The sequence below is a fragment of the Urocitellus parryii genome, chromosome 5 (genome assembly GCF_045843805.1).
Source record: "Urocitellus parryii isolate mUroPar1 chromosome 5, mUroPar1.hap1, whole genome shotgun sequence".
In the NCBI taxonomy this organism is placed as follows: domain Eukaryota; kingdom Metazoa; phylum Chordata; class Mammalia; order Rodentia; family Sciuridae; genus Urocitellus; species Urocitellus parryii.
The window spans coordinates 47,842,718-47,858,073 of record NC_135535.1 but is presented as its reverse complement, the minus strand read 5'-3'; the positions used below and the strand labels follow the sequence as shown (position 1 = coordinate 47,858,073).

Genomic DNA, 15,356 nt, shown 5'->3' with positions numbered 1-15,356 from the left:
AAACCAGGACAGGTGGTTAATGTTCCTGAGCATTCAGAGGCTGTCTGCCAGGACATAGTCACAATGGGAGTAGAGGAGGTCAGGAGCGAGATCCTTTGCCTAACCCAATGTGCAGGTCATCAGCCAAGACACCATGTTATTTACACAAGCTCATAGCATTTGGCTTGATAAACAGAATTCGTTTAATATTCTCTAATGATGTTTTGATCTGTTTCAGAGGGCTCTGAACCTTTGTGAAGTATCACCTATGTGAAGGACTCAACTAGAATGCTACATTCCAAAAGAAGGGACGAATCCTCCTTGACACCCTGCAGAGTCTAGCCCTTTAGCTGGCTCATGGCACATCCTCACTTTACTCTTGCAAAGGTACCAGGGTCAACCAGGTATTTCATATTACTCAACCCAGGAATGGAAATTTATTCCAATATGATCTTATGTGGAAACCCAAGGAAAACAGTTGAAGCTGAGCTACTCTAGGTTAAGAAAGGGGACCTCAAGAGTCAACTCTCTCCTCACCTGGGAAGGACCCAAGGCCACCTCCACAGAAGCCTCAGAGCCCTAAAGACCCTTTTAGAAACTGGAACGGGGGCTTTGAATCCTTTCAGAAGTGGGTCTGAACTGCCAGCTCTGTTCCTTAATAGCCAAGTTGCTTCAAGCAAGTCATTTCTCCTGGTCTTGGTTTCCCCATCTGTAAAACGGGCAGAACATGACTTGACACCTTGCTGGTGTCAGAATTTAAAATAATATAGAAAAGGACCAGTTCACAGAAAGCATTCAATGAAGCATATAACTTTTATTACTAATCCTCAAATACCTCTCTTTATAACTTGTTTTTTTTTTTTAAAGGACAGTTTCCCAAAGACAGAGAACAGAATGTCCTATGGAAACATAGTTCCCCTGGGACTACAAATATTGCCAATTTCAGTGAGAAATTACGTGAGTCCAAATATTTTCCTTACTTATCACTGTTCTTTGAATAGTTTGTTTATCACTGTTCTGTGAATAGTTCATTTTCAAAAACAAAAACCCGCAATGACAGGGGCCTTCTAAAACTATTCTAATGCTAAAAAGTGCATTAGAATAAATTGCCACCAAGTTTTTATCCTGGATCATATATTCACATATATTATGAATATATACTATGAGGTTCTGCTGCCTCTGCCAGTGCAGACCCATCTCACTCCAGTCTCTGTGGATGGCCCCTGGTGTACAAGCAAGTGAGGTGTTTTCCCACTCACTTTACCTGGAATTCTGTCCCTCTCACCTGCGTGTCTGGTAAAATGCTGAAACTGTTCAAGCACCAACTTCCCTGATGAGCCTTTGCCAACTTTACCAAGCACTCTGGAGGCCAGATGGGGGAGCACAGCCCTATTGCAATGTCTCTCCCATTATGGGGACCGTGTATTAAGGGCACATGATCTAGTTTCTCAGGGGAAGTTCCATGTCCTGTTCCTTGCATACCCCCACAAAAGTTCTGGTAGGCAGTAGGAGCTCAATAAACAAATATTTGTTGAATGAATACATAAATGAATTTCTAAAAGATATAGGTTAATGAACCAAATCTATTGGTTCCTAAGATATAATTTTGGGTTGGGAATGGGACTTACTTTACTCCTCACACTTCAGATAGAGCCTAATATCCAGAGTATACAAAGAACTCAAAAAATTAGACAATAAGATAACAAATAACCCAATCAACAAATGGGCCAAGGACCTGAACAGACACTTCTCAGAGGAGGACATACAATCAATCAACAAGTACATGAAAAAATGCTCACCATCTCTAGCAGTCAGAGAAATGCAAATCAAAACCACCCTAAGATACCATCTCACTCCAGTAAGATTGGCAGCCATTATGAAGTCAAACAACAAAAAGTGCTGGTGAGGATGTGGGGAAAAGGGTACTCTTCTACATTGCTGGTGGGACTGCAAATTTGGAAAGCAGTATGGAGATTCCTGGGAAAGCTGGGAATGGAACCACCATTTGATCCAGCTATGGCCCTTCTCGGACTATTCCCTGAAGACCTTAAAAGAACGTACTACAGGGATACTGCCACATCGATGTTCATAGCAGCACAATTCACAGTTGCTAGACTGTGGAACCAACCCAGATGCCCTTCAATAGATGAATGGATAAAAAAAAATGTGGCATTTATACACCATGGAGTATTACGCAGCACTAAAAAATGACAAAATCATGGAATTTGCAGGGAAATGGATGGCACTAGAGCAGATTATGCTTAGTGAATCTAGCCAATCCCTAAAAAACAAATGCCAAATGTCTTCTTTGATATAATGAGAGCAACTAAGAACAGAGCAGGGAGGAAGAGCAGGAGGAAAAGATTAACATTAAACAGATACATGAGGTGGGAGGGAAAGGGAGAGAAAAGGGAAATTGCATGGTAATGGAGGGAGACCCTCATTGTTATACAAAATTACATATAAGAGGTTGTGAGGGGAAAGGGAAAATAAACAAGGAGAAAAATGAATTACAGTAGGAGGGGTAGAGAGAGAAGATGAGAGGGGAGGGGAGGGGGGATAGTAGAGGATATGAAAGGTAGCAGAATACAACAGTTACTAATATGGCATTATGTAAAAATGTGGATGTGTAACCGATGTGATTCTGCAATCTGTATTTCGGGTAAAATTGGGAGTTCATAACCAACTTGATTCTAATGTATGAAATATGATATGTCAAGAGCTTTGTAATGTTTTGAACAACCAATAAAAAAATAATTTTGGGTTGGGTGTGGTGGCACATGCCTGTAATCCCAGCGGCTTGGGAGTCTGAGACAGGAGGATTGGGAGTTCAAAGCCAGCCTCAGCAACAGCAAGGCACTAAGCAACTCAGTGAGACCCTGTCTCTAAAAACAAACAAACAAAAAAAATAAAATAGGGCTGGGGATATGGCTCAGTGGCCGAATACCCCTGAGTTCAATCTTTAAAAAAAAAAGATATAATTTGGGGTCATCAGTTTCTTCATTTGTAAAGTCTAAAAGGTGGGAGGATGGGCAGGGGAAAAATAAAATCTGTTTGCTCACCTGTCAAATGGGAATGTAAATAACTTAATCATAGAGGGTTTTTTTTTTTTTTTTTGGTGGTACTGGGGATTGAATCCAGGGGTGCTCTACTGTTGAGCTACCTTCCCAGCCCTTTTGATTTTTTATTTTGAGACAGGGTCTTGCTAAGTGTCCCAGGCTGGTCTTGAACTGGTGATCCTCCTGTCTCAGCCTCTTGGGTTGCTGAGATTACAGGCCTGCCTTGGCCACCTTTCTTAAAAGGAACCTCTACTGTAATATAAAGGAAATCGTAAAACTACCAGAAAATTCCCAATCAAGAAAATAAACCTGTCATTTTTCTATCAGGCATGTATCCCCGAGGATGTTTGTGCCTCCTCTAGGGAGAAGAAAAAAAACAAACGAGGTGAAGTGGACAAGTCCTCCACGTCCCTCTTACCTCCTCAGTTCCCCTCCCGTCTCATCCTCCTTCCCCGTGTTCCTCAAGTTCATGGCGCTCCTTCACCTTCAGGCCTTTGAAGATGCTATTTATTGCCTTGCCTCCTCTTCTTCACACGGCTGACTTCTCTTTTCTCTTCAGGTCTTCCATGTTTCTAGTTCTCTGCCATTCACCCCCACGGTGCTAACTGCATCTGTATTTATCTGATAAATCGGGTTCATTAACCCAGATCTGTTCGCCTCAATTCTGCTGGGGCAGGGGCCATGCCTAACTTCTTTACCTTCATGTTCCTGTGCTAGCACATGCCAAAAACTATGTTAGGCATTCAAATAAATGTTAAAAAGAAAAGAAAAGAAAAGAAATGAATCTACAGAGAAACAAGAGTTTCATAAATTATTCTTTGGGATAGACCACTTAACTTTGTGGCTCTCAGTTTTGACTTTCAGCCAACACGCAACATTAACCATGATCTTGAGAGGAAAGAATGACCATAGCCAATCTACTTTCCTCAGCCCTTGCTTATCTCTGGGGACATCTACAGTCGTGGCAATGACCCTGAACAAAATTCTGAGCACTAAACTCTTGAAATGTATACTAATTAGTATTTTTTTTTTTTTGTACCTCAAGACAGTGGGTCAGGATGTACCAAGCCAAAAAATCTGTTCAAAGTAAGCATGATGCATCATTTCATGTGCACTTCGTATCCAGTTAGGAGTCTGCACTCTGGCTGGTCAAATGGATATGTGACCAGTTCCTTTGTAGAACTTTGAACTCCCAAGACTCAAGCAGGCTTCCCTAGGTGAGGTATTTTGCATGTGTCTCTGCAGTTCATAGAAATATGTATCCCCAAGAAAAATGTGGGACAGATCCTTACAGAGGGAGAACAAGAAGCCTACACTGCCCCCTCTACTTTCTGACATTGTGCATTCTCTCAAAACATCTTTAGCCTCTTATTCTTGCACTGTATCCTTTGCTGTGCTCAGTCTTGCGTATAACTTTATGTTGAGTTGTCCTTCCAGCAAATCACTAGTGGTGGTTGTGAAACGCCTGAAACATCCTCCTTGAGCTATTCCCTCTCCAAGGATACCACTCCCTGTTCTCCTCCTCCTTCATTGCCAATTTCATTTCCACCTTTTCTTTACCTCCAATCTAGTTAGATTATTTTTATAGTTGCATGGGTTTCAATGCCATCTATATGTTGATGGTTCCCAAGTTCATTTCTACCCCCATACTCCACTTATATACCCAACTGCCTACTAAACATCCCAACTGGATATCAACTCAAGATTTCAAAATTTTAAGAAAATCATCCTAATCAGAGCTCTTGATTTTACCCCAACTGAGTCCTTTTCCAGTTTTCTCCACCTTGGTTAACAACACTTCATAGACTGAGCTTCCGAAACATAAAAACCTAAGGAACATCTTTGACTTTTTTTTTTAATGTGGTTCTGGGGATTGAATCCAGGGCCTCACGTGTGCAAGGCAAGCACTTCTACAACTGGGCCACACTCCCAGCCATCTTAGATTTTTCTGTTTTCCTCACACCCATCTCCTCCTGAATCTAATCTATGATCCAATAATGGTTGGTTCTATTTCCAGAACAAATCTCTAATCTCTCTGTTTCTCTCCATTTCTAATACAACATTTTAATCCAAATCACCATCATCAATATTTGCCTGGACTTCCATAACTGGATTATTCTCCCTGCTTCTATACCTGTCCATTTTTAATGAATTCTCTGTTTAGCAGTCAAAAAAAATTTTTTTTAAACCTACGGCAGATGACATCATTCTCTGCCTAAAACACTTTGATGGTTTCCCATTATTTTCAAAATTCAAACTTTCATGTTAGAGTTGGATTTTAAGGCTCTCTATGACTTGTCCCCTGAATATTTCTTCAACTTCCTCAGACAACACTCTCCTGGGCGGGCTCACTATGCTGCCCTCACATCTTTCTGTAGAATACAACCAACCTACTGCACTTCAAGCCTCTGTACCTCATGCAATCTGAATTAGGCTGTAAGGACTAGCTCTCTCTCACCCTTCAGATCTCAGCTCAAATCTATCATCTTTTCAGTATCATGGTCTTTCCATACAACATTCTCTCAAAACAATAACTGCTATGTTCGAGGCACTGAGAATACAGTAGTTCCCCCTTATCTGCGAGGTGGTAATTTATTATCGTACTCTTACACATCACTACAATTGTGCTTTGGGGTTGTAATTAAGTAACGTAAGAGTTAAACACAAGCACAGCAATACCATGACACTTGATTTGATAACGGAGATGGCTACTAAGTGATAACAGGACGCATAGTACATACTATGGAGATGACAAACAAAGGGATGAGGTACACCCCATGCTGGCCAAAGAGGGACAGCGTGAGATTTCATCATACTGCTCAGAGTGGTGTGAACACTTAAAGTCACTATGAGACTTATGAGTTGTTTACTTCTAGAATTTTCCATTTTAGTATCTTCAGACCACAGATGAAGCTGAAACCATGGATACGAAGGGACTACTACACAGCAATAAACAAGATAAACTCCCTGTCTTCACGGAAGTTATGTTGTAGGGGGACTGTTACTCTCCATTAAATTATTTATGTGCTTCATAGCAATTAAAAATCTGTACTCATTCTGTTTTGTCAGTTGCCCCTATTAGCATGTGTAAGAAATGTCAGTGCAGAGGCTGTTCAGTGCTACAGCCCTAGCCTAATACACAGCCTGGCATAGAGAATGCTGTTTACTTCCCAGGTAGGATCATTTGACCAAAGAGCTCTATTTTAAATGTTTGAAAGTCTCTGCAACTCACATAGTGCTGCATGCTGGAACTGTATAGCATGGACTCTGAAAACACATTTTTACATTTAGAAGAACATAGAAGAACATATTCTTAAAAGGCTAGAATGTTCCCTTCCCAACTCATCTTTGTTTCTTCACATGTAGAAAAGCACTTTCCCATAACAAAAGATAAACCAACTACGTGTATGCCTATGTTATCTCTATCACAGGAAAGTATTCACCAGAGTCTCCAAGAGTAATAGAAAAAAAAATATTTTCCCCAACGGAGTAACCAGTATCTGCAATCTAACTCTATGCACATTTGGTACTATTAGTAAGGTAAAAATAAATCTTATTTAAAAATAATGAGAAAACGCCTGTGGAATTTCATGTTAAGATGATTCTGTGTTCCTAAATGTCTCTAGATGTCTTCATTTTATAGGAGTACTTACCCTGCCATGAGAGGATTTGTAAATATTGACTCTCTCTTCTCCTAACACACATTTGGTTAATGTTTGGGGGGCTGAGGGCAAAGGAGGCAGGTAGAACCACCTTAGGCCTGTCAGTGAATAATTCAGTTCGTCCTTCAGCCCCTGAAGGACACTAATTTCTGAGGCCTCCATCTGTGTTTCAGTGACTCATCTTGGAGTGAGACATAACTGTGGTATTCCAACTCTACCTAAGTTAACATACTACTTACCATAAAAATGAGTTTTAGAAAAACAGGTTACAGTGCAAGAAAACAATTTCATTTCCTGAGAGAATGAAGTCCTTATATACATGTAATTATAAATAGAAGCATATGGGGCCAGGGCTGTGGCTCAGTGGTAGAGGGCTTGCCTAGAAGGCATGAGGTGCTGGGTTCCATCCCCAGAACCACATAAAAATAAACAAATAAAGGAATTGTGTCCATCTACAACTAAAAAAAAAATTAAAAAATAGGAGTATGATAAAGGGGTATATATATTCCTAAAACAAAGTACATAAAACATGTACTTTATACTTACACACTTTATAATGACACATAACTTATCTTTAAACTCCTATGTTTCCTTTAATCAGCATGGAAAACTCTTCCAGTTTGTCCCTTAGAGTGCCTATTCCATATCATAAGCACATTAGGACCCAATACAAAGCAGGACAAAGCTGATCACTGGCTTCCAGACAGAGCTATGGGAGAATGCTCAGGAAGAGGAGTACCAGAAGATTCTGACAGCTCCAGGGAATAGAAAAAGACTTCTGCTCCAAAAATGTGGTATTAAACTAAATTTCTCCTGTTTGTAGTCATAAACATACCTGTGCATTTTTTAGGAAAGGAGTCTCAGTTACTTGTTTGGATACTTATCAGTTCATTTGACCTTAGTTGTAATCTTTCAATTTGGTTCTGTTTTCATAGAGAATTTCCTATCAGGAAAGTTTACAAACTGGATAAGCAACTAATGGAAAGCTCTTTATTTAAACCAACAGAAGGATGATTTAGTTAGCTTCTTCTGAATTCTGGGATAGGGTGAGGGCTTTGGCAACGCCTTGGCCTCCCCACATGGAGGCTGCCATATTCACCTCTGGATAGGTACTGAGGAAGCAGCTTTTCAAAGTTGATTGCTTTTTTGCTTTTTTTTTGGATGCAATGGGGATTAAGCCCTCCAGTTGAGACTGATAAAGGTATTTGTACTTTTAAAACATCTGACAAGAAGTAGTCCTCAGAAAACAGAGATGAGGACAGGAACAGTGGCAAATACCTGAGATCCCAGTGACTTGGGAGGCTGAGGCAGGAGGATCACAAGTTAGAGGTCAGGCTGGGCAACTTAGTTATTCCCTCAGTAATTTAATGAGACCCTGTCTCAAAATACAAAGTAAAAAGGACTGCGGATATAGCTCAGTGGCTCCCTGGGTTCAATCCCCAGTATCAAAAGGAAAAAAAAAAAAAAGATAGAAAGAAAAGAAAAAGAAAGAAGGAAAGCAGAGATGAGAAAAACCTTTTTTAATGTGCAACTTGTGTTTTATTTTAACACAAACTCAAATTAGGCCTTACTAGCCTCTTAGCAAACTGCTGTTATATTTATTTGCTAGGGAGGAAGAAAGAATGTCAATTACTTTAAATCACTAGATATAAAAATTTGATTAGATTTAATTTCTTTCCCCAAATACATGTTGGCATTTGAGATAACTTTAGAAACATTCCACTTTAAAGATTCTTTCCAACTTTCTTTGTGATCTCAGAGGACACTCTAAATAAGCAAACTGAAAGGAGAAAACAGCGCTAACGGCAGATACGGTTGTCACCAATGTTATTGACACACATGTTCGTGGATTAAGAACAGGAATAAGCACCTTTGGGATGTTGGCTACATTAACTTGAAGTGGGTCTTTATCAGCTGTTTGTGATTTTAGATTGATAGTTCTTAACCCTAAAGACAATGCCTCTTTTTTTGTAACTTCCACTTTACCACTGCTAGGATATGATTCATAGAAAGTACAACACATTTATTTATACTCTATTTAGAAGATCAATATAACATTCAAACTATGTATAGAGCAATTTACATAAAATATAGCATCAGAATGTAAAAATCTGGGGATGACTCCACCATAGACATAATGAGAAAGTCAGATGCTTATCTTTCCATCAAGAGTCACAGTAAAGGCATAGGTCACAAATGAAGAGTGGTTTAGCTCTGAACAATGGCATCAGTATTTTCAGAACATAAAATATCTCAAAATCAAGTTAAGAGCAAACAAAATTTAATTTTCCCTCAGGTTATATACAGTTGTTTTTCTGGAAAGTTCAATATATATATATATAAACTGTTTCATGTTTGTGCACAAAACAGCTTGGTTTTAGGTCTTTCACCTAAATTCCCCCTAGGGGGCAGTATGCCCTTAATGAGATGCTCCATTCTTAGCTCAATATCTTAAACTCAACATGGCAGTCGGGTTGGGGGAGTGACACACCTGTGCAAATAGCAAGCTTTCTCCTTTTGCTTCATAATCAAAGAGCTTTTGCACATAGAACGGGGAGGAGGGGGGAGAGGGAATCCTAATTCTACATCAAAAGAGGAAATTCAAACTACTTTTAATTTATTGAGAAAGGACCACAAAATTCTATGGGAGAGTATCAGCTCAAAAAGAACATTTAATACAGACCCTTTCTCAGGGGTGAGGGGGTACAGATGGAGGAGCAGAAGACAAGTCAAGGGAGACAAGAACAGAGAAAAAGGTAGCTGGAGAAACTTTACAGAAAGGGGCTTAAGGTTCAGTCTTTGTCACAAGATGGGTTGTGGTTCCAGTCCAATCTCTGTGACCTACTAACAATAGATAATTTATTTACTCTCAGTTCTTTACATATATATTAGGGTGATAATAATGGTATTTCATACTATTGTTAGGATGATTGTAACATGTAAAGCATAAGGGAAAAAGTAAAATTCACTTAATGCTGGCTGTCACCATTATTTCATAAAAGCTTCAAAGGTTACTTGGCTTTAGAGTATTGCCGTTTAGAGAGATTTAAAATTTGGAATAAAAATCTGTTAGATGTTTCAGGGGCTTTATATTTCATATCAAAAAGGAAAGGTTTGCTAACCTTATATAACTTCACAACACAAACTGGTATATTATGACTGAGATTCCTAGATTTTAATGGTTTTCTTAATATCTGCATTACATTAAGCATTTTCTACAGGATCTCAAGAAATTGGTATTAGGACCATATCTGGGAAATGAGCAGAGTATGACAGAAAACCAAGAATTGTACCTAAATTTTATATACAGCGTGATTTTTTGAGGGTAAACCACTAGCTAAAATCTACCCAGTTAAGGGCCAGAGACTATAAAAGATCCATGTATGTGAACACAGTAAATGCCTTTTAGGGGCAAGAATCTAAGTCAATTCTAGGGAGATTTCTGAACAGCTGAGACAGTATGAAGACTCCTAGAAGAGAAATTCAATAATTGGCTGTTGAATGAATGTGAAAGGGAACATTCTTGGAGAAAGAAGCTTAAAGAATACATTCTCCCTTATACTATAAACCTAACAGCAAAAAGTAATCTTTCAAATCACTAATAACAAAATTAGATATTACAACTAGAATGCTAGTTTTATTGAGCATATAACTAGTATAAGTTTTAGAAGTTTTATATCTCTCCTGAATTTCCTGAGAGATTACAAATCAATACAATCTTTTTAGAGGATTTGGTATATGCATCAAGTTCCTAAAACTGCTTTAAACTCAATATTTTCCTTTTAGAACTATTGCAACAATGAAAATATTAACAGCAGGTGTCACATAACACTTGCTATGTCCTCAACATTGCTCTAAAGGCTCAGGGTCACACAGCTCAAAGCTAAGTATCTAGAACTTGGGCACGGTGGTTCCAAAGCCAATGCTCAGACAACTTCTGCTGTTTTATATAGGAGGATGTTCACCACAGCATTGCTCAACACAGGAAACGTTTAGAAACAAACAAAATGTAATGTAACCATCTCCATTGGTAGCAGGTTGTTTCTCTGAAGCTTGGAAGACTGGCAGACCTAAGTGTGAATCTTCCCCCTAAATCTTATTAACTGTGTCAGGTTCAGCAGATTAATTAATTTCTCCAGGCCTCATTTGACAAGTCTGAAAATGAGGATAATGCCTGATTTGAGTTGTTGAGATTGAAATGATCTATTAAACACCTAATGCACGGAAAGCACAAGATAACAAAGATTGTTATCACTTATCCCTTTCCCTTATTCTTCCTTAATCAGATAAAATGAAGATTAGACCCAGCAGGAGGCAAGACAAGATTCTTATAAAAGAGATGGGAGGAAATCTCATTTCACATGTAGTGCAGCAGCTTTCTCATGGCAATCTATTGAAAGTCAACCCTCAAAACAAGTTTAAGAGAGAGGAGGGGAAAAAAAAAAAAACAACCAAAAACCAAAAACAAACAAACAAACAAAAAACCTAGTCCTAAGCAGAGTTTTGAGTGTGTGTAGAGAGCCAGTCTGAGAAATTCATCATAATTACATTTGTATTTGAAAGGGGAGGCTACCTGACGGCAGGGAACAGACCACTTTCTTTGCTTCCCACCACTTTTGTTCAGCAAATATTCAATCCATTAAATAATCAGATATAGACTACTGATTATATTCCAGGCATTCTGCTAGACAGAAGAGTTGATAATAAAAGGTGGGTGCTCCTGTGGCTGAATGAAGGAAGGAATGAACGAACTGATGAACAATGTACCTTTTCTGATTTTTCTCAACTCAATCATCAGTCTCTTTCTTGAGCTGCTTCTCTTGCTTCACTTAAGATTTTATTTACAATGTCACCAGGTAGAGGGAATTCCTCCAAAAGGTTAAAAAACATGGCCCATCTACTCCGACTAAATCTAGGCAAAAAAGACTAAGTGTGCTCAACTTGTGTATGGGTTTCAAAATTTCCAAAATGAAAGGTGGAAAAAAAATCACCAATTAGAATAGAAGACAATTATCATGTATCATGTAACCATATATCGATGGTTTTCTATCATCATTGTTTATAAGAGATAATCAGAAATCACACTGATGCCCTTAATGGGTAAATGACTAAAAAAATTCACACCATTAAAAAGATAAAATACTACAGAACAACTATTTCACATTTACAGACCTTGTCAATTCCTGGAAATACATTAATGAAATAATGGGAAATGGGGGAAAAGGTAGAATATGATCCATAGTTATAGCAATAAAAGTATGTGTAATAGGTTTTACAAACACAAAAAAATGTACTTGGCCAGGTAAGACTATTACTTTCTCTTCTGGGTATGGTTGTCCATTTTAATAATAAAAACAAATGACACACATAGTAAATCCCATTTGCTCACAAACTTATACTACACCAGAAGATAGAATGAAAAAACACAACAAAGGAACATCATCTCAACTGCCACGTTAATATGCCAACACTTTGGCAACTGACTCATGGATCACTTGGAACCTAATGGCAGATTTGGGATTTTTCTTAATCCGAATAATTATTCTGAGCAACATATATAAACATTTGACTGCTAGTGTCGATTTTATTCTTACATGATAACCCCTCCAGCCTTTAACCACATGAGTGCCTATAAGGTAAACAAAAATTAAGCCTGTTGGCTTTCCACCATTCCTGTGGTTTGATTTCTTGATGGATAGATCGAATGGCTGGTTCACATTTGGAAAGGGTTCCTAACGGTCTTTCATAAGCACTTTGTGTTTGAAAATTTAAAAACTTACTAATTCATTTAGTACTTAAAAAATAACAACACCCTCATCATTTAGTGGTTTAAATGATGACTGAACAATAACCCAAACTAGTTGTGCTCTATATTTCCTTTATTAACATAATTAGCAATCTTAGATCTTTTTAAATTGTTTTAATCTAGCCTGAGGGGGAAATGGTTTCAAAAGGTTAAATACATATGCTGATTCAAGATATGATTTCTCACACATACAGCCTCTATAATTTTGGATTATAGAGCAATATAGTGTAATTTTGGCATCAACTCTTTGGCAATGCTGTTTAAAAATATAGGCACTAGTACACACAACCAAGGATTTTTCATTCTGCATTGCATGTTAATACTTTTTCTTTAATATGAGAACCATGACTTCAATGTTTTGGGAAAATAATTACTTAAGAATATGGTAATTAAGGGCTGGGGCTGGGGCTCAGCAGTAGAATGCTTGCCTAGCATGTGTGAGGCCCTGGGTTCGATCCTCAGCACCACATACAAATAAATAAAATAAAGATATTTGTCCATCTAATATATATACACATTCCCAACTGACTCAAAAATTCAGAGCTAAAATCCAGATAGAATTTGAACACACCTTACAGAGTTGGGATCTCTATAAGCCTTAAAAAACTTTTAACTAAAGAATTTAAGTTTTCTGGTAATCTCTTTGGGGGCATCAATGTAACAAAAGATTAGAAAATAACATCTCATAAAATTACTTGTCTTGTCCAGAAGTTAGTTCAGGCTATAAAATCCACATCATCTGGGTGAGTTTCAACAAAAAATTTAATCTTTTTCTATGAATTCGAATTCGCGGTTTACAAAAAAATGAAACTACATATACTTTCTAAATGAAAACGAGAAAACAAATGAAAATGCTAGGAAGAGTTCAGTCACTGCTAACAGTTATTATCTAGCAATTGTCTTCCTCAAATGGATACATTTTAAATACAGCCTATAGTCAAAGAACCACCCTTTTTTTTTTTTTTTGGCAGAACTTTAAGCCATAGGGCTAATTATACATAACATAGAAATCTCATCAGTAAACTGCACTAATTTAATTTAAGGGATTTGAAGAAATAGTACTAACAGTCCAAATCATATTTAAAGAACCCAACAAAAAGGAAAACGGGGATGAATAAACGGACTCCTATGGCGGACGTTTTATCCTGAAAAGGAACTAAGACCCATATATAAATAAAACCCATAACCTAGATATTCTAGATAAACAATGTCTGAATGATTCAAAACGACGTAGCACCAAAAATGCAAAGGACTCAATGACACTAAATTACAATGAAGAAGCTCAGTAACATTCAGTTCTTCCCACTACTCCATCGACCAAAAAAAAAAAAAAAAAAAAAAAACCGAAACCAGAAACCCACCAACTTGCAAGGCACTGGTTTACCTGTTGGGAGCCCATCCGAGTAACTTCGTAGAGAGGGGACAGGAAGGGGAGGCATATTTAATGAATAAAAGGGAGGGCTGAGGGTTTGGGAAAGTGTGCAGGAGACGAGTCATACCTTTCACAGATTTCCCAATACTGTGTAAGTAAGTGATAGAACTGTAGTTTTGGGCAACGCTCTTCAAAAACGCTTCCATCCTTTCCTGGTGGTGGTAGCTGAAATCCAGCGCAGCTACCAAAGGCAGCAGAAGCCCTAGCCACAGGCACGCGAAGTCCATGTTCTAGAGATGAATAAGAATAAAGCTGAGAACAGATGAAGAGCCCCGGCTCAGCCTCCTACTCTCAGGGGCTCCTGACACGCTCCCTGCTTCCTAGGGAGGTAAAAGTTGGAAGCAACACCCTCCGGCTTAGCAGTGCAACCGGTGACCGGGAGCACAGACAGCCCCCCGCTGCCTTCCACCCAATCGCCCGCCCCTCCCGCTCCTCCTCCGGGCGTCTCCACCTCCCGCCGCCGTCCAGCAGCTGCAGCAGCTGCGCTCAGCCCCGCGCACCGTGTCTCACCAGGGCTCAGGCGCACATCTCCAACCTCCCGCGGTGGCCCGGCGGGGCCCGAAGTTATAGCGCGGTCAGGGGGCGGTCGCACCCGGGACCCGCCCCCCGGACGTCCCGCCGGCCCACTTGGGTGCCGCGCAGGTCTCTCCTGGGCGGGGCCTGGGCGCCTTCGCACCTCGGAGAGCCGGTTCCCGAACCTCTTGGGCTTTTAAGGCGCGGCGACTAGCGCAGGTGGGCGTCGCAGGGCAGCTGGAAACCCAGCTCCGGCTCGCGGACTCGCCCTTTCCCGCGCCAGGGCTGGAAGTCTGCCCGGTCCTCGGCCATGGCTGCGCCTCAGGGCAGGTCCCAGGGCGCTCCATCCAGTGTAGACGGCTGTGGCGAGTTTCCCTGGGGTTAGCGGCGCTCGGCCCACCTGGAATCCGGACCGCGGCCGGAAATCGCGCCAGGCTCTCCAGCCCGGTTCTGCAAGTGCCTAGACTGTAAAAAGGAAGAACTAGTTTGTATGTGTGTAGGAGTTTGAAGTGCCATCAAGTGTGGAATACAGAAGTTTCGGACAAATTTATTTGGATGGGGTCTGACCAAATCAGAGTTAAGTTTAAAACGCGCATTGAAAAATATAGAGCCACTGTCACAAATCCGACTCCCCTGTATTCCTTAGGCTGTTTTCAGTTCTCTCTTTCTAAAAACTCTGCTTTCTAGAAGGATGGGGGGTGATCTTTTTGCACTAAGGAAAATAAAGGCCACTGGAACCTGAGAGGTGGTTTGTGGCAGGGGCCACAGACTTCACAATGTATCTGATGGATCTTAGGAGCCCTGTTAGGGTATTATGGACATGTGGAAGGGTCAGGGGAATGCAGAAAGTTTGAAAGCCACTGATTTGAGATAACGTTCCTCTCTAAGAGGTTAAAATGAAGATC

General features: G+C 39.8%; 1 protein-coding gene across 1 annotated transcript in view; it reads right to left on the bottom strand.

Moving 5' to 3' along the window:
- Positions 1 to 14,466, bottom strand: part of Cpm (carboxypeptidase M) — a 62,577-nt gene extending 48,111 nt beyond the window's left edge. Inside the window, exons 1-2 of the mRNA XM_026386606.2 lie at positions 14,449 to 14,466; positions 14,006 to 14,168 (exon numbers count right to left, since the gene is read on the bottom strand). Of these exons, the coding sequence (XP_026242391.1) occupies positions 14,006 to 14,165 (160 nt within the window). The 5' untranslated portion in view covers positions 14,166 to 14,168; positions 14,449 to 14,466. The remainder of the gene's footprint in view (positions 1 to 14,005; positions 14,169 to 14,448) is intronic.
- Positions 14,467 to 15,356: the final 890 nt, after the last annotated feature.